Consider the following 19,505-nt stretch of genomic DNA (forward strand, 5'->3'; position numbering starts at 1 on the left):
CTCGATGGGCTGAATGGCCTACTTCTGCTTCTATATGCTTCTGCTTCTATATGCTTCTATATGCTTCTGCTTCTATATGGTCTTACGATTTCTTAAAGGATTCAAACTTGTAAGCTCATCAGCTCACCAGCAGAGTAGCCAAATTCCAAGCCCTGAGTTTGAGCTGAGTTCAAACTGTGAACAAAAAAAACTGCAGAGGCTGGAAATCTGAAAAAAAATTGGAATATGCTGGTCACAGCATTTTAAGGGGCATCTGTGGAAAGAACCATAGTTAACATTAAATGCAAGATACTTCATCGGAATTCATTAAACAACTTCACTCAGAGAGTGGTGCATTTGTGGAATGAGCTGCCAACAGAAGAGGTAGATGAAGGTTAATTTCTAAAGTTTGGAAGTCTGGACAAATAGGAGGGGTTTGAGGGATATGGTCCAGGTGCAGGAAGATGGACTGAGCAGAAAGTCAGGTCAGAGTGGATGAGATGGGCCAAAGGGCCAGTTTCTGTACTGTAGTACTCTATCACTCTATGAGCACATTAAGGAGCATTTGGCATTTCAGATAGTAGTTTTGGGAAATGGAATCTCTCAAATATGTGACCATTTCACATGCAGTTTAATCATTAACCGAGGCAACTCATTGTATGGATCCTCTGAGGGTTGGCTGTCCCCACACCGTCTGGCAACACACACATTCTGCTTACCGAAACGTATGATGCATTGATGTAATCAGAGCCCTCAACAGTCAGTGTTGCAAGTCCAACTCTTGATCTCTCCACTAGAACAAACAACAAACAGTGCAGATTACACAGATAAGAGTGACATTGGGGTGGACTAAGTTCCTGAAAAGGCCAAGGATTCCAATTTATCACATCTCTGTATCAGACAAACATAGGTATGGACAATCAAAGGAAAAACACATGAATATAGGATGAGCTGCAATTTGAAACAGCTCTTAGAGGGGGAAAATGTGTGAAATGAAATGCTACTAATCAAGTCACATGATGAATCCTTCAGTTCATCAACTTATCACTACTTGTAGGGAGATCTATTCAATCCCATTTCCAGCTCAGCTAAAATCTTATACCTCTGGAACTTCATCCAGGAAGAGCTAATGCAACATCACCTCAATTACTGAAGCATCATAAGACATTGGCCAGCCCGCACTTGGAGTATTGTGAGCAGTTGTGGGCCCCTTATCAAAGAAAGAATGTGCTGGCATTGGAGAAGGGTCAGAGGATGTTCATGAGAATAATGCCAGGAATGAAAGAGTTAACATATGAGGAGCACTTGACGAAACTGGGCCTGTATTTGCTGGAGTTAGAAACATGAGGGGTGGGGTCTCATTGAAACCAATTAAATATTGAAGACTTAGAGTGGATGTGGAGAGAATGTTTCCTATAGTGGAAGAGACTAGGATCAGAGGCCACAGCCTCAGAATAAAAGGACATCCCTGAGATTATTTTTTTTTAGCCAGAATGTGGTGAATTTGTGGAATTCATTGCCACAGACAGCTGTGGAGTCCAAGTCATTGGTATTTAAAGCAGAGGTTGAAAGATTTCTGATTAGTAAGGACATAAATGTTACGAGGAGAAGGCAGAAAAATGGTGTTGAGAGGCATAATAAATTAGGCATGATTGAATAGCAGAGCAGATTCAATGGGTTGAATGGCTTAATTCTGCTCCAGTGTCTTATGCTCTTATCAATTGGTTATAATTCTTCAGAAACAATTTAACAATTGTCTTACAAAGTTTATAAACTGCCACATTTGTACTCTGACCTTTTCTTTACAAAATCAGAATTTTATACATACTGTTTTCTGCTGTCCCACCACTTTCAAAGATTTATTCACCCATGTTCTCTGTTCCTGAATGTTCTTCATAATTTTGTCTCGCAGTTCATGACATATCATTCTATTCCAACTGTTCTTGAACTTGAAAGTATTATCCAACAATGCACTAGTTTGAACCTACTGTGATTTTAGCCATCATGCCCCAATCTGGTTACATCTTTCCCTTCAGTTAGTGCTGAAGTGGACGAGATTAGATTCCCAGTTGATTCCAGTGTCACTGAGAACTCGAAAAGAGCCTCCAAGAAACAAATCCATTCCACTGTAAAATAGCTTTTTAAGATCATGCAATGACAATTACAGAACTGGATAACATGTCCATGGGTATTTATTACTAAAATACAATAGTAAAATATAATATTGGTAAGATTCTCACTCTTCCCATCTAAAGACTAAATAAATCCCTGATAAATCTCATCTTGACTATCTAGTTTCTGCTTTGTGTTAGCTGACACTGGCCAGTGAAATTACAAAGCTCAGAAATTGCAAATTCACATCATGCCAAAGCTGTGAACTTAAATATAACTTTTAAAGTCTGGCTAAAAAACTATAAATGAGCACAAAAGGCATTGGAAAACCTATTGGATCACCTATGCACTTGGCAGGAAAACCTGGGCTAATGACTAATAGAGAAGTTAGGAATTATACAGTGCAAGGTTTATCAGGCTCTGTCCTAGGGGCAAGTAATATAGTTAATTCTCTATTAGTCATCCAGTTCCAAAATTCAGCATTGCATAGTACTAGAGCATTCAGACTATTCAGCAGAGAAACAGGCCCTTCGGCCCGTTGAGCTGTGCCAAGTTTGCTGTTCTGTTTTACTGGTGACAGTGAAAAAGATTTGGATTGTGGAAAGCTCAGTTTGTTTGAGTTTCCTATGACACAGACAGCAGGAGGGAAGCTGGTCCCATTCACTTCAAGCAGCAATAGGAACAAAGCAAAAGAGTTATGGTAACAAACCAAGGATTCGCTAAAATTGGTAGTGAATTCAAAGTAATTAAGGGGAGAATTTTAAGTAGTCTCAATCTGTTGCATTTGGACAACCTGTTTATTAACTGTTTACAGCACCAATCCATGTGGGCATTGATATTGCTATTAGTACAAAGCAAGAGAAAAACAGTCTGATTTAACTACAGTCATTGCTTAGGGGATTCTGTACAGGAGGAAACAAAGGAAGAGTTGCCAGTTGACAGTGTCTAATACCTAACAGCCAGTTATTGAATGGGCCAGAGCAGAAACATTATTCTCTTCTTTCCTTAACCTAGAAGTAAATTACATAGCAAAGACAGCTGCATTCATAGGTTTCATCTTGTGACATGTTAATTGTCAATCCCACTTTTTGAGTTGATAGGCTGTTGACACTATTTCAATTAACTGGTAAGATGAAAATGAATGCTTCCAAATGTATTACATTTTGGGTCACACACTCAGGGCCACAGAAAAGTACAAGACTAGAAATGGCACGAAACTACAGTTATCATAAAAAATAGAACTGGCTGCTTTGCACGGTAAGGGCGACCATCTTATTCAATCATGGATCCAGTCTGCACTCTCATAAAGAGAGAGGAAAACAAGTGGATACCTATTCGACATAACCACCACTAAAATATTCCCTGGCACAATATTGTCAAACCTTAAAAATCAAAATGTCCTTGATGAATTATACACTAAAAAAGAAACCAAAAACTTTCCAACATTTGATCTTCATGCCTACCAGGAATAATGGAGGAATTTCTGTTCTTGTCTCGATTGCATTGCTTCAGTGCTGCAGAATAGTCACACTGCTTGGCATGAGGCTGACTCACCAGCTGTGGAGAGAGAAAAGCAGAAACTCAAGAGTTGAGTTCTTAAGAGGGGCCATTCAGCATAAAACAAGTGTGAATTTTGACCCCAGTCTGTTTAATGTGTGAACTTTTAACCTGGTTTCCGACTCCAGTCCCTGTGATAGATTCTCTCTTCCTACTTATCAACTCTCTGTCCAACTTAAATATTACATTATAAATGGATTTGTCTTGCCCAATTTTCTGGCTTATCCAAGTGCTAACTATTAGTTATCGAGTTATGATCCACTTTTGTCAGGCAGCACAGTCCATACAAGCTTCTCCATAACATTTTCTGCTTTCTGATATTCACTTCTTCAGCTTTCTCTCAGAATCATGATAAGGTGCACCTTGTCCCTAGGTTGAATCTTTGCATTCAATGGAAAATGTTTTCTCCACTTCCATTGATATCTCTTTAAACACATCATTGCCATCTTTTTTTTGCAGAATTCTAGCCACACCATTACCCCTCTATCCACTCTTCTACAGCACTGCCTTCATTCACTACCTTTTACAAATGTCGCAGGCCTCTCCTGTCACCGACTTCCTCATGTCTCCACCCATGCCTGCTTCCTGTTGTTTGCCTGTAATAAAATTGGAGGATGCCAGAAATACTCATAAGGCTCGTGGAGTGAGAAACACGAGCCTTATGAGTATTTCAGCACAGTGAGAGCTTCATGTAAGATTATTGACCTTTGTCCTCCTTGCAGATGCTACTTGACTGACAGAATATTTTAAGCAGTCCTTATTTTTGTTTCCGATTTTCAGCAAATGCAGCATTTTTCTTTTATCATTTAGCCATACTCGTAATTTCATTGCTCATAAGGCTGCTGACTCTACAATGACATTCGATGTTAGCAACACAAAAATGTCATCTGCAAGATACGCACGGTTTTTGGACTTCAGCATTGACTAATGCAACTTTAGAACTTAAACTCTGGATTGTAAATGCTGAAAACGTAGAATAGATATACCGATTAGGACCCACCCAGGAATAGCAGGGATGTGAGCTGGTCCTTGAAATCAGAATTCCCTAAGAATACACAGATATCAGGTTAATTTTCATCTCCTGTTCACCCTGGATCAACGAAGCCTCCCTCTTTGGCTGGATTTTCACTTTTACCTTTCTCTCTTTGCTAATCTGCTGGAAGTGTTTCCACCTCAGAGTCCTGATAAGTAACATTTATTTGACTATTGCTTCTTCTATCACACCATCACTTCTGTCGTATAGTCTCTTTCTGCTCTCTTAGTTTATTTTTAATCCCAGTTTTACTTCTTTTAATAACCATTTATCTGTAACACCTTAGTTCATTCGAAAAGTACAACCTTGAACCATTAACTTGGTTTCTTCCTGATCTGTGAAATTGTTTATAAATTTTCTATTTTTATTTCATGCTTTTAGCATAGGCAGCAAATCCTGTGCTTTGATCATTCATTCAAATGAATTACCGATGTTCCTATTCTGATTCAGAAATATGCTTGCTTCTTATTGGGACTGGATAGTGTGATCTGCAAGATCCCGAAGGAGTGGGTTATGCAGCTGTGTGAGGTTCTCCAGTGCATTTTCAATCTGAGTCTCAGCCTGGAAAGGGTCCCGAATGTGTGAAAAACTCCCGGCTGGATAAGCAGGGCAGCACTATGAGGATCATGGTTTTTGATTTCTCAAGTGTCTTTAATACCATACAGCCCCCACTACTGGGAGAAAAGCTCCATTCAATGCAGGTTGGCACTTCCATTGTGTCCTGGATATTGAACTACCTGACTGGAAGACCAGTTTATGTGGCTTCAGAGCTGTGCTATAAGCAGCACTTGGGTCCCACAGGGGATTGTACTGGCACCCTTCCTGTTTACCCTGTATACCTCAGACTTTAGATACAACACCGAGTCATGTGATCTGCAGAGATTCTCTGATTCGCAGCAATTGTCTGGTGTATAAAGGGAGGGCGGGAGGATGAATACAGGGCCCTGGTGGAGGACATTGTCGAATGGTGCAGGCTGAATCATCTGCAGCTCAACAGCAGTGAGACAAAAGAGATAGTGATGGCCTTTAGGAAGACTAAGCCTGCACTGCTCCCTGTTACTATTGATGGTGAGGACGTGGATGTGGTGAGGACCTACAAGTACCTGGGGGTGAACCTGGATGACAGAGTTGAGTGGAGCACCAACTCAGAGGCTGAGTACAAGAAGGACCAGGGTCACATTTACTTCCTGAGGAGACTGAGGTCCTTTGGAGTCGTGCAGGCCTCTCCTTCACATGTTCTACCAGTCTGTTGTCACCAGTACAATCTTCTATGCGGTGGTTTGCTGGGGCAATGACATTAACACAGGTGATGCCAACAGGCTCAATAAACTGCCTAGAAAGGTTTGCTCTGTTATAGCAGTCAAACTGGACACACTGGAGGCTGTGGTAGAATAAAGGACCCTATGGAAAATCCTGGCAATTCTGGATAGCATTTCTGATTGTCTGCATGCCACCTTGGCTGAACAGAGGAGCACTTTTAGTAATAAACTAAGACAACTCTGCTGCTCCAAAGAGCATTCTATGAGGTGTAAAGGGGGTTTCTTCTTTTTCTTTGTTACTATGTATGTAATCAAAAGGGCTTCTTTTGTTTTGTTAAAAGCAGGAATGTTTCTTTGTTGCGAGAGACTGCTGGGAGAATTGTATTCCTTTGTAAACCAAATGGGGATTAATGTTGAGTCTGTAAGCTTTTGTTGACGGGCTTCTGGGGAGATCGGCGCGAGGGGGTCGAGAGAGAGAGGACGCAATGCTGTAAACTGGGCGAGGATCGGACCCCAAGCGGGGGTCCGAGGCCGGGAGGTACTCCGAGGAGGGGGGCATGAAGCTAGATGTGCTTGGTTGACCACTCGGAGGGTCCTGAGCTGCGAGTCGAGGAGTTCGGAGGGGATCGAATGGTGGCCAGAAGACTTCAGAAATTGAGCTCCAACGGTTGTGCACGAAGTGGTTTGGACTTTGATAAATTTGGCACCTTTTCTTTATTTTTTCTCTTCATATATACTGTATCGTTATTAATCACTTAGTTATAGTAACCTTTATAAATTGTACTCATTTAATCGCATATGGTGTACTGTCTGTTTTTGGGCAAGGCGGGGACATCACACAGCATCCACACCAGCTGATTTACCCAGTTTGGTGGGGCTGAAGGCTGCTCCCCCTAGACGAGAATAAGCTGAGCGAGCCTGAGGCGACCCAGAGGGTTACAGGGATTAGTTTTACATTCAGTCATTAGATTAGATTAGATTAGAATTTTATTTCTTACATCCATCTCACACCATGAGGGAGTAAAAATCCTTTATGTTGCATCTCTGTTGCTATGTAAAAGCAATAAAGAAGGGAAATGAGGGAGGATATTGCCCAAACACTAAGACTATATACATAATTGTTTTGTATACATGTGTGTACACTCAGATATGAAATCAGATCAATGTGTATTGATCACTCTGATGGCCTGGTGAAAGCAGCTGCCCTGTAGTCTGTTGGTCCTGGCCGTCATGCTGCGGTACCGCTTGCCAGACAGAAGCAGCTGAAACAGTTTGTGGTTGGGATGGCTGGAGTTCCTGCTGATCCTCTGGGCCCCTTTTTATGCACATGCTGCTGTAAATGTCCTGAATAGAGGGAAGTTCCCTTCCACAGATGCAGTGGGCTGTCTGCACCACTCTCTGCAGTGCCCTGCGTTGAGGATAGTACAGTTTCCGTACCAGGTGGTGACACAGCCAGTCAGGATGCTCTCGATAGCGCTCCTGGAGGAAGTCCTGAGGATCTGGGGCCACATGCCAAACCTCTTCAGCCGTTTGAGGTGAAAGAGGCCTGTTATGCTTTTTTTTTAAATCACACAGCCGGTGAGATCCTCAGTGGTGTGCGTACTGAGGAGCTTGAAACCACTCACCCTCACAACTATAGCCCCATTGATGTCAATGGGGGCTAGCCTCTCTCCGTTCCTCATGGATTTAGGCTCCATAATGAGTCAACCTATAGCCAGGGAGATGATGACCCTCTCCTGTTAGACTGTTTGAGGTAACTTATTTTTAATTCTTTCTTAATTCTTTTCTAATATTTGTCTATTAGCATATCAGTGCACTTGTAATGCTACTGAGACACTGTAATTTCCTTTGGGATCAACAAAGTGTCTGTCTATTTCAGTTTATTTATTTGTCCTTGCAACTCAGAAGGAAGTCATCCAGCTCACTGACTTTCATGCCAGCTCTCAAAGTCATCCAATCTGTACATATTTCCCCACTGTTATTTATATTTATTTATTCAGGGACACCGCACAGAGTAGGCCCTCCAGGCTCTTTGAACCATATCGCTCAGCAGCCACTGATAACCCCAATTAACCCTAATCTAATCACAGCACAATTTATGATGACCAATTAACCTACCCGATACATCTTTGGACTATGGGAGTAAACTGCGGCACAGGGAAAAACCCATGCATTCCACAGGGAGAATGCACAGAGATTCCTTACAGACAGCATTAAAGTTGAAGTCCAAGCTCCAACACCTCAAGCAGTAACAACATCGGACTAACCACTATGCTACTGTGGCACCCAGAAGTTAGTTCTCCGTAACCTATTTTCTATAACATGCCATTGACTCACCACTGATTCTTCTGCCATTCCCATGCACTAGAAGCAATTTATAAAAGTTAATCAAGCTATCAGAATGCCTTGGGAGAAAATGTGAGCCCACAGGAGAATTCTGGGAGAATGTGAAAACACCACATAGGATGCTTCTGAAGATTGAACTCCATTCACTTAGAGTTGTGCACTAACTGCAACTGAAAGAGTTAGGAAGATGCAAGAATTTCTGACCAGAGATGGCTCTAAAATGACTGCAGTTCTATAGTACTTTTCATGCCCTTTGTGAATGTCCCAAGGCACTTCAAAACTAATGAAGGCTTTTGAATTTGTATACCTAACTTGTACACAGTAGTCAAAAATAAAAAAATAATAAAATAAAAAAGTCTTCATCCTCTTCTGTGTCCATTGTCTTCATCCTATCACAGAGATTTCCTTTGTTCTCTCTACCCACCCCCTTACTTCTCTGCAATTAAAAATATCAACTTTCTAACTTTTCTCAAACTTGATGAAAGGTCATTAAGCTGAAAATGTAGCCTCTGTTCCTCTCTCCATAGGTGCTGCCTACCCACTGAGCATTTCCAATGTTGTTTTTATTTAAAGTGTATATGGCAAACAGCCAGAAACAGCAATATGGTCAAAACTGCACAATCTATGTTGGAAGTGTTGATCAGGAGATAAATATTGTCCAAGCCACTTCTACCGAATTAGTGCCAAGGGATTATTTACATCAGCATCCCCTAAATAAACTTCACATTAAATTGAAGAAAATCAATAATATTTGCAAAAAAATATGAGTCTCACCTTGAATTGTTTCTCTAGTTTTGTTTTTCCCGATGGTCCCGGAGTAAGAAGAGCATTTACGTAGGTGTGCAAATGATTGGCAGTAACTTCAGTGTCCTTAGTAAGGATGGCTTCCACGAGGGCGTCATGAATGAAGACATACTGCTCCTGCAGAGAACCATATTAGTCATGGAACTGCATAATTGGTCCTAGAGATTATTTGGTCGTCATACCAATGTGTAAAATATATTGGATTAGATTCTAGACAATTAGTATTCTAGTTTACAAATGTTTAGTAAGTGCCCATATGTAATTTAAATTTTTTATTTTAAGGCTGTGATGTCAATAGACATTGGTTGAATAGAGGATCTTGGTGAAGTAATGAAGTAAAATTGATGAGCAAGAAATATACACAAGGAGAAGATGCCTCGTAGCAAGGAGCAACCCAAGTATGTTCACCATGACTTCATTCATGGTGCAACCTCCAACTTGCACAGGCATATTCCTCCCACCATGGGTACACACACCACCCACTGCAACTGCAGTCTTAAAACTCTCATTCAGTGGTGTACACATACTCTAGGCCCTAGCACAGATGAACTAAATTCAGTAGAAAATATCCAAAGATCCAGATCTGGTAAGTCTGAGACATTACTAACGATCCCGAGCAAAACACAATCATATAGTGTTTCACAATCAAGCAAAATATATTGCTGGAGTAAACAAAACATCTATGTTTTCCAAAACATCCAAAATGTTTATTTAACCACATAACCATATAACAATCACAGCACGGAAACAGGCTGTCTCGGCCCTCCTAGTCCGTGCCGAACGCTTAAACTCACCTAGTCCCGCCTACCCGCACTCAGCCCATAACCCTCCACTCCTTTCCTGTCCATATACCTATCCAATTTTACCTTAAATGACACAACTGAACTGGCCTCTACTACTTCTACAGGAAGCTCATTCCACACAGCTATCACTCTCTGAGTAAAGAAATACCCCCTCGTGTTTCCCTTAAACTTTTGCCCCCTAACTCTCAAATCATGTCCTCTCGTTTGAATCTCCCCTACTCTCAATGGAAACAGCCTATCCACGTCAACTCTATCTATCCCTCTCAAAATTTTAAATACCTCGATCAAAGCCCCCCTCAACCTTCTACGCTCCAATGAATAGAGACCTAACTTGTTCAACCTTTCTCTGTAACTTAAGTGCTGAAACCCAGGTAACATCCTAGTAAATTGTCTCTGCACTCTCTCTAATTTATTGATATCTTTCCTATAATTCGGTGACCAGAACTGTACACAATATTCCAAATTTGGCCTTACCAATGCCTTGTACAATTTTAACATTACATCCCAGCTTCTGTACTCAGTGCTCTGATTTATAAAGGCCAGCGTTCCAAAAGCCTTCTTCACCACCCTATCTACATGAGACTCCACCTTCAGGGAACTATGCACTGTTATTCCTAGATCTCTCTGTTCCACTGCATTCCTCAATGACCTACCATTTACCCTGTATGTTCTATTTGGATTTATTCCTGCCAAAATGTAGAACCTCACACTTCTCACCAGTAAAGTCCATCTGCCAACATTCAGCCCATTCTTCTAACCGGCATAAATCTCCCTGCAAGCTTTGAAAATCCACCTCATTATCCACAACACCTCCTACCTTAGTATCATCGGCATACTTACTAATCCAATTTACCACCCCATTATCCAGATCATTTATGTATATTATAAACAACATTGGGCCCAAAACAGATCCCTGAGGCACCCCGCTAGTCACCGGCCTCCATCCCGATAAACAATTATCCACCACTACTCTCTGGCATCTCCCATCTAGCCATTGTTGAATCCATTTTATTACTCCAGCATTAATACCTAATGACTGAACCTTCTTAACTAACCTTCCATGTGGAACTTTGTCAAAGGCCTTGCTGAAGTCCATATAGACTACAGCCACTGCCTTATCCTCGTCAACACTCCTCGTAACTTCTTCAAAAAATTCAATAAGTTTTGTCAAACATGACCTTCCACACACAAATCCATGCTGGCTACTCCTACTCAGATCCTGTCTATCCAGATAATTATAAATACTATCTCTAAGAATACTTTCCATTAATTTACCCACCACTGATGTCAAACTGACAGGTCTATAATTGCTAGGCTTACTTCTAGAACCTTTTTTAAACAATGGAACCACATGAGCAATACGCCAATCCTCCGGCACAATCCCCGTTTCTAATGACATCTGAAAGATCTCCGTCAGAGCTCCTGCTATCTCTACACAAATTTCCCTCAAGGTCCTGGGGAATATCCTGTAGTATCCTGGGAGAGTAGGTATATTCTCGGCACAGTGAATCTTCCCTGACCCAGTTCTTGCTGGATCCAGCCAGCAAGCATTGCCTATGGCCCCCTTATAGACACAAGAGATTCTACGGATGCTGGAAGCTTTGTGCAGCACACACTCACAAAATTTAGCAGGAACTTGCCAGGTCAGGTAGCATCTTTGGAGGGGAAAAACAGTCTGAAGAAGGATCTAGGCCTGAAACGTTGACAGATTAGTCCTAGATGCTGCCTGACCTACTGAATTCCTCCACCATTTAGGTGTCATGCTGTCCTCACTCCTGTACTTAACCCTATATCTTAGGCTGGACTTTGGGTCATGGCGGAGTGCTGGGAAACATAGTAATATCTACAAGATACCAAGAGTTACAGAACAATGACATACTGTTTACTGTTTTTCATTATTAGGAGTTAAGCTTTATTGTCACATTCATATTCTTGGAAATGGAAGGCCAGCATTTATTGCTCATCCTTAAGTGCCCTCTTGAACCACAACAATCTGTCTGGTGAAGGTGCTTTTGGAAGAGGGGTTTCCAGGACCTGGATTCAATGATAATGACAATGGCACATTTACGAGACACAATGGTGTGTAACTTGGAGAGGAACCTGCAGGTGATAATGTTCCTATGCTTCTGCTGGCCTTGTTCTTCTTGGTGATAGAAGTCACAGGTTCAAGAAGTGCAGGCAGAGTAGGCTAGGCGAATAACTACAGGGTTTTTTTTGGTAGACTGTGTACACTGCAGCCACTCTGTACGGTACCTTGAATGAGAATGAATGCTTAAATGGTGAATATGAATGTATTTATTCTGTATGGTGTCTGATTTCATCAGACATTAAGGACCCCATCAAGGACCCCATTAAGGACCCCATTAAGGACATTAATGTCCATCATTAAGGACCCCATCACCAGAATATGCCCTCTTCTCACTGCTACCATCAAGGAGGAGGTACAGGAGCTTAAAGACACACACTCAGAAACAGCTTCTTCCCTTCCACCATCATATATATTTCATGGCATATGACAGTGATATTAAACCTGATTCTGATTCTGAACCAACAGAGAGGCCACATCTCTGCAAATTACCTATGTAGCCATAAAAGAACTTCCAGCCTGACCTTATGAAAAAAATCCTAACTTGCATTCCACAGGAAGATAAACTGATTGTCCTGGATAATTTCAGTGCCAGATTAGGAAAAGCAGAGTCTGCTGGCAAGGTGTGTTTGCCATGCAGAGTGCAGAGAAAGCTAACTCCAATTCCTCCTCCTGATGAAATGCTAGGAACCTAGTCTTGTTACTTATGATACCTCTTTTGCCAGAGACAAGCAGACCCTCTTTTGGCAACATTGCTGGTCCAGGCACTCACACCTGAAGACCATCCAAGCTGGGAGATTTATCTATTTTAAGTAGAGCTGGTCTTTTCCAACTCATCCTGCCTATTAATTTTCATCCCATTCTTCTGCCATCAATATTCCAATCAATAATTGGTCAAATATCATGTTCAATTTTTAAATACCCATAAGTCAGATTCAGCCCTTCGCTTTATAACCAATTACTTATTTGTATTTTAGTTGGGGGGGGGGCGGTGTGTGTGTGTGTGTGTGTGTGTGTGTGTGTGTATATATATTATTTTTCAGGCAGTTCTTAGTCATTTCTGCTTACAATGTGTTTCCCTTATATTGTAGATGTCAAGTGATAAGATTCTTTGATCCCGTCATGATAGATTCTCTTACGGTTTTTTTCCAATCTGACACAATGAACTGTTGGTTTACACGGGCACTGAAATTATTAAAGCACAGGATGTGGGCAGCTCTGGGAAAGCTAGTAATTATTGCCCATAAAGTGGATAGCTTGCTCAGCTACTTCAGAGAGCTATCCCAAGGCAATCATTTTGCCATGGGTCTAGATGGACAAAGTAAAAGGATGACAGCCTTCACTCCGACGCATGTTGATAACACAGTTATGGCACTACAACAGTTCTATTGTTTTACTGTCACCATTACTGAATGTACATTCCTGAAGCCTTTCCTTCATAAACTTTTTTTTGTGTTCTCACACTCAGAGGCATTTATTTGTTCAGGAAGAATTAGACCATTTTGGCATTATGAAGCAAAAACCAAATCCTCCCAAGACCTTATTCTAACAAAAACAAGTTAGTTGAAGCATCTAAAATTCCTTTCAAGTTAACCATTTTTCTTACCTCTGTTTGCACTAAATAGTTCCTTTGTGTTCGGATGTGTTTAAGGAATCCCAGCACATTGACAGTGCCTTTCCGTTTGATCTGTTGCAACATGCTGTCTATTACAATGTATGTGCCAGTTCTTCCAACACCAGCACTGCAAGAGAAATGGCATGTAATCTAATATAAGTGATTAATTAGGAAATGGGTCTTTCCCTCACTGTGACTATACTCAACTGTGCAACATAATGTATTCTGAGAAAAGGAAATATTCTTTATATAATTGTGACATCCAAAGCTAGTTGTTCAAGTATTAATCTTAAAAAAACAGCTATTTTGCATCCTCCCAGACTTTTCTGCACAGTTTTAGCAGGATTTTTTAAGGATTATATATTGACAAGAAGGAATGCTGCTGAATATATTGTGGCACACCCTCTATCGAATTGAATTGAATTGACCTTATTTCTTACATCCTTCACATACATGAGTAAAAATCTTTATGTTACATCTCCATCTAAATGTGCAATGTGCAATCATAGTAATCTATAATTTATAATAATAAATAGAACAATCAATGTAATATAGAGTACACTCAAGTCAGTGTGAGTTCATCAGTTTGACGGCCTGGTGGAAGAATCTTAATTGACAAACCCAGTATTGATTAATTCTGGTTTAAGATTATTCGCTGTCCATCATCACCAGCACATGTTTATCATTACAAGCATGCTGGGATTTTAAAAGAAAATAAATAACTATTTAATTCTATTTCAATTGAACATTTTATCTTTATTTTCCTGGTGGAAACAGGTGGGATATGATTCGATCCCTATTGTACACATACCTTTAATTATGTGTAAAACAGGCAATTGATTTCACCCCATCAGCATACCACCAAGTTTGGGTAGAGTGATTCACACATGGGGGCAATGCCTTCTAGTGATGAGCTCTTTTAGGAATTCCTAGTGCCTACATTATTCCTGATCACATCTTCATTTCAACCCAGGACAAGGCAACATTACCCCAGATATTGGACTGCTTTGGAGTTTGGCCCCCAATGTTCCACAAAAACTGGGGAGCCTGTAACTCTATCTGTAATTGCGATGAGAGTGCCTTACGCAGTGCCTGTAGCTGAAACCAATTAAACATATGCACACTATGACAAACCAAAAAGATGTTGTAGTGAATGAAGTTGCATACCTGCAATGAACTACAACAGGTCCGGTATGACTGGCTTTAGCAGCTGCTGAGTGTCGAATAAATGTTAACACAGGAAGGGCATACTCTGGAACACCCATATCAGGCCACTGGGTGTAATGATACTGGGTCACTATATGATCATTCTGCCTTCCTTTCAATGATCCCTGTGGTGGAGTAGAAAAGAGTTCAATAATAACGTTAATTATCTTCTAAAGCAGAAGATACCAAATCAGTTCCAGAATGCATTACTTCAGGCCAAGAAATTGGAGCATAAAGTGCTTGATCGTACAGAATTTCTCAAGCTTGCCTCGGCCTTGCTTTCAAACAACACCATCCACTCCTCACCAAATTCCCTTTCTACCCTTTAACCCAAGGAAAACCAGCTTTTTTTTCCCCGTCCCTTCAGTGACTTTCTCAGGAGCCTGGAATCCAAGTACAAATCACCAACTAAAGTTCCAGCTTGAATCAGAGAGAGGGAGGATAAAAACTGGGGTCACATCTATAAAGCTCACTGGTGGTAAACTGATTTATTCAGCCTAAGTCAGACAATATCATTGAACGCTACAACTAATTACTTTAACTTTAGTCAGATAAATGCTTTATATAAGTTCCACATTACCAAATACGTCATCTCACCACCATCATTCTGACCAGCAATGGTTAGGAAACAATTCCACGCACAGTGGATTGAGCTAGCTACTTATTTAGTGCAACTCTTAAAGAACAAAAACTAATTGATAAAATAGCTGGGATTCCCTTTGTTTATTTGGAACACTATGCCACTTAATTGGGACAGGAGACAGTTGCTGAACAGTTTCTACCTAGCATCAGTCGCACGGTCACTAGACACTGCACTGTACTTTGAGTGAACAGTTTTTAAATAGCATCAATTGAGTGTGTTAGTGTTTTAAAGCAGTGATTTTTGTCACTGATAGCTAGTGCCAATAAGCAGCAAGACAATACAGAACTGGTTTGCTCATTGCAGTTTCCAGCATTTGGGCTTGGAGATGCCAGAAATGGCCATGAGTGAAAATAAAACAATTTCACTACTTTAACAAGTTAGTGAGCGCAAAGCATTAGAAGGTATTGACAATCATCTTGAATGTTGCAACAAAAATGAAGAATTGAAGGATGCAATCATCGAAAGCATTGGTTGCAGGCAGTTCATTATCTGCATGAGGTGTCTGTGCAGACTTTGTTCACTTACAGTCAACCAAAAGTACACAGCCATGTACACTGATGAATTCCTCTATCGATAACTATTAGGAACTAATACACAGTTTTATAGTACTGTAGTAGCATTAATAGTGTTCTAATTGCTCTGTATTTCATTTAAATACATAACTTATTACTCAGTTAAACAATAACGTTTTTTTTTATACATTTTTTGCAATTTCCCATGAAACTTTGGCTAATTGGGGCCGCCACTTAATTGGAACAAATTGTACTGGTCCAGATGAGTACCAATTAACCAGAATCTACTGTATTTTTTTCTTATTTGGAAATCCAAGTAAACGTCAAGTAGCAGACTTGTTCTGCCACTTGCATTAACTCTCTTCACCTTTCATTAAAGGTTCATATACCAAAAACAAGAATATTTAAATGTTTGACAAGCTCCTACCCTTTAAGTACACTGGAACAGTGTGGGTACGAGCTTGTTGATAGGAAGTGCAAATTGTTGCTCAAACATTCTTCAGAAGCACCTCTGAGCTGTTGTTCAAATAGCTTAAATAATTCTGTTTTTGTTCTAAATCCCAGACCAACTTCACCGAGCAACTGGGGCTTTTGAGTTCAAAAGGGATCAGGCTAGTGGGCAGCCCTACTCTGAATCTACCTGTTCCCCCTAACTATGCAGTTTGAGCAGGCAAGCTCAAAGAACAAATTACATTAAATGTAAAACAACATAAGCCAGCTTGCAACTTGGTGAAATTTAATCTGTGCTTTCAACTCTGCATGATGTTTTGCCTGAACCGAGCCAAACAAATGCAAACCTTTTTAAACTTTGTGTTGCGTACAGTAAACTGTCTAACAGTGTAATAAGATGAAACTTTCATGTTCTTCAGCGATACAAGGATGTGTCCGTATTCTTCACTGTTTTCTGATGGCCAGTACTGATCACATTTCCTCTGAAAAGAAATAAGAATTTACTTTACAGAACAATCCAAGGTCTTTCTCAAAGCATTGTAACTCAGGATATCTTCAAAAGGCGATACCTCAAAAAAGTGGCATCCATTGTTAAGGACCCCCACTACCCAGGAAATGCCCTCTTCTCATTTACTACTATCAGAGAGCGTGAAGGCACAAACTCAACATTTTAGGAACAGCTATTTCCCCTCTGCCAGCAGGTTTCTGAACAGACAAAGAGCCCACAAACACAACCTCACTATTTTTGCTCTCTTTTTGCACTATTTATTTTTAATATGTATTTCTTATTGTAATTTATAGTATATTTGATATATTGCACTTCACTGCTGCCGCAAAACAACAGATTTCATGAGTCAGTGATAATAAACCTGATCCTCATTCTGAAGATGGCTAATATTTGTATGACTCAACAGGATTAATGCTCTCAGGTTAGGATAGAGTGCAGACACCTCTCTTCCATGACCTTATACAACATGGAGAGTCTGACACTGGTTTTGCATGGTTTGAATTAAAAAATCTCTAATCTCCAGTATGAATACTCCTTGCCTTAAACTCACCGTGTGCTTTGAATTTCATCATGTGGGGCTGGAGCAAATCAAGCCCGAAACTACTGAAAAATCTTGACTCACAACTAACCCATGCTTCCATTTTAGTCAACTGTTAAAATGGTCAAAATCTCTTAATGATTCTACATGCAACAATGTTTAGATGTATTCAAAAAATTCTTTAAACTATTGAGAACGTGCATATTCTTGTCAAAACTGAAATTGACAAAAGACGCATTCCCGACACATCCTCATATTGTGTCGAGTGACAGATCTATTTGGAATTCTTTCTTGAGAGGACCCCGTTACGATAAAAATAAACATCAAGGGTGAGCTCCCAGGACCTTCAGGACTTCCATGTTAACTGGCATGTCTGTAAAGAAGCCCCATGTTGCTGCACGTTTGACTTTAGCATGAAGAAGTGGGGGTGTTATTGCTGCTTTGTTTGGAAAACCATTAACTAAGACTTTTTGTTATACTATACTTTATAGTTGTAGTATAACAAAACCATCTTAGTTAATAGTATTTCTAGTTATAAATTTAGGCCATAATTTGGAGAAACGACAGAAATTAAGAAGGGAATTTCCAAGAATTCGATGCAAGCTTTGAGCCTAAATATACAATTGGGAAGTTGATATTGTATTTTACAAAAGTTCCTGGTAAACAGAATTCCAAACAAAGGGGTGGAAATGTCTCCACTTTTTCATTGTAGTGTTATACCTGCACAGATAATCTGAATAACATATGTATGTAAGGCACTATTGTGGTTTCTGAAACTCACCCTTCCTTTCTCTACCAGGTTGGTGATCATCACAATGACGCTCACATTATGCTCCCATATCATTCGCCAGAAGTCCTCAGTTGTGGATTTCAGTGGCCCTTGAGCTGCTATGTAGGCTTTCTGCCTATTGTAGCCCTGATAGACATAATTAAAAATCATGCTTTGTTACCTTCCTGCTGTTTTTATTATTTAGCATACATCTCTGTTTTTAAGAAGTATTCTGAATCACGTTAAATCCATTATGAAAAAATCCACGAAGATGACCCATAGAATTTTAAAGTAAGGTTACACAAGCATATAAACATAACAAAAATTATTGGAAAAGTCCGGAAGGTAAGGCATTATTCTTATATTCCTTTAATCAGACAATGCTTCTATTCATTCACAATGTGGATCTCACTGGCAATGCTCATCAAACCATCACTGCACCTTTTCAGAGGGCAGTTAAGATCCTGTCACATTGTTTTGTGTCTGGACTAATATCAATGAATTTCCTTCTCTGAAGGACATTTGGTGAATCAAGTAACTTCTTGTATCAATTGTGTAGTTTCATGGTTAACATTATTGATTCTAGCCCTTTTATCCTTATTTAAATGCATTAAATTCCCTTTGTAAGTGCTGGGATTCAAACTTATGGATCAATCAAACAGGATCTTGATTCTGGCCCGATAACCACAAGACCAGAGGAAGCTTTACAGCCAGTTTTGAAAGAGCTGTACAATTAGTCATTGTCTTTTGGTCTTATTCCACAGACCTGCAAATCTTTTTTTTAATATTTATTCATTTTCCATTTAAGCTACAAAACAACTACAACTCTTTCGCCTTTCTCCTCCTCCCCCAAAAGACAATCCTAAACATCTATTAGCCTTCTCCTTCCCACCCTCCCCCCACTTTCTTTATAGGGCTCCTGCCCCCTCCCTCGTCAGTCTTAACGAAGGGTCTCAGCCTGAAATGTTGACTGTTCATTTCCACAGATGCTGCCCGACCTGCTGAGTCCCTCCAGCTTGTTTGTAAGTGGAAAAAAATTGGTTTATCCTTATATGCATTTAAAATTCCTTTTTCCCTTCATCTAATTTCCTGGTTCAAATTGAAGTGATTAAAATTACTACAGCTTTAACATCACTAATATTGAATTCTTTACTATCACTAAAGTAAATTGATTAAATTACACAAAGCGAAGGTTAATTCTATGTCTTCTCTGTCCTCTGTAGAATTGTTTTGTTTAATTCTTTTCAACCAGGTTACGAAGGATGAGCACTGTAGTGAAATGGAT

At 40.1% G+C, this 19,505-nt stretch overlaps 1 protein-coding gene across 4 annotated transcripts in view; it reads right to left on the reverse strand.

Moving 5' to 3' along the window:
• ptprz1a (protein tyrosine phosphatase receptor type Z1a) overlaps window positions 1-19,505 on the reverse strand; it is a 258,925-nt gene that overhangs the window by 24,875 nt on the left and 214,545 nt on the right. For 3 of the 4 annotated variants that reach the window (XM_059977944.1, XM_059977945.1, XM_059977947.1), the window contains 7 exons: window positions 18,233-18,367; window positions 16,753-16,887; window positions 14,762-14,925; window positions 13,586-13,721; window positions 9,061-9,207; window positions 3,555-3,648; window positions 699-772 (listed from right to left, as the gene is read on the reverse strand). In XM_059977944.1, coding sequence (XP_059833927.1) covers window positions 699-772; window positions 3,555-3,648; window positions 9,061-9,207; window positions 13,586-13,721; window positions 14,762-14,925; window positions 16,753-16,887; window positions 18,233-18,367 — 885 coding nt within the window. The remainder of the gene's footprint in view (window positions 1-698; window positions 773-3,554; window positions 3,649-9,060; window positions 9,208-13,585; window positions 13,722-14,761; window positions 14,926-16,752; window positions 16,888-18,232; window positions 18,368-19,505) is intronic. The other variant, XM_059977946.1, reaches the window with a different exon arrangement.

This window comes from Hypanus sabinus, chromosome 8 (assembly GCF_030144855.1).
Source record: "Hypanus sabinus isolate sHypSab1 chromosome 8, sHypSab1.hap1, whole genome shotgun sequence".
Taxonomy (NCBI): Eukaryota; Metazoa; Chordata; class Chondrichthyes; order Myliobatiformes; family Dasyatidae; genus Hypanus; species Hypanus sabinus.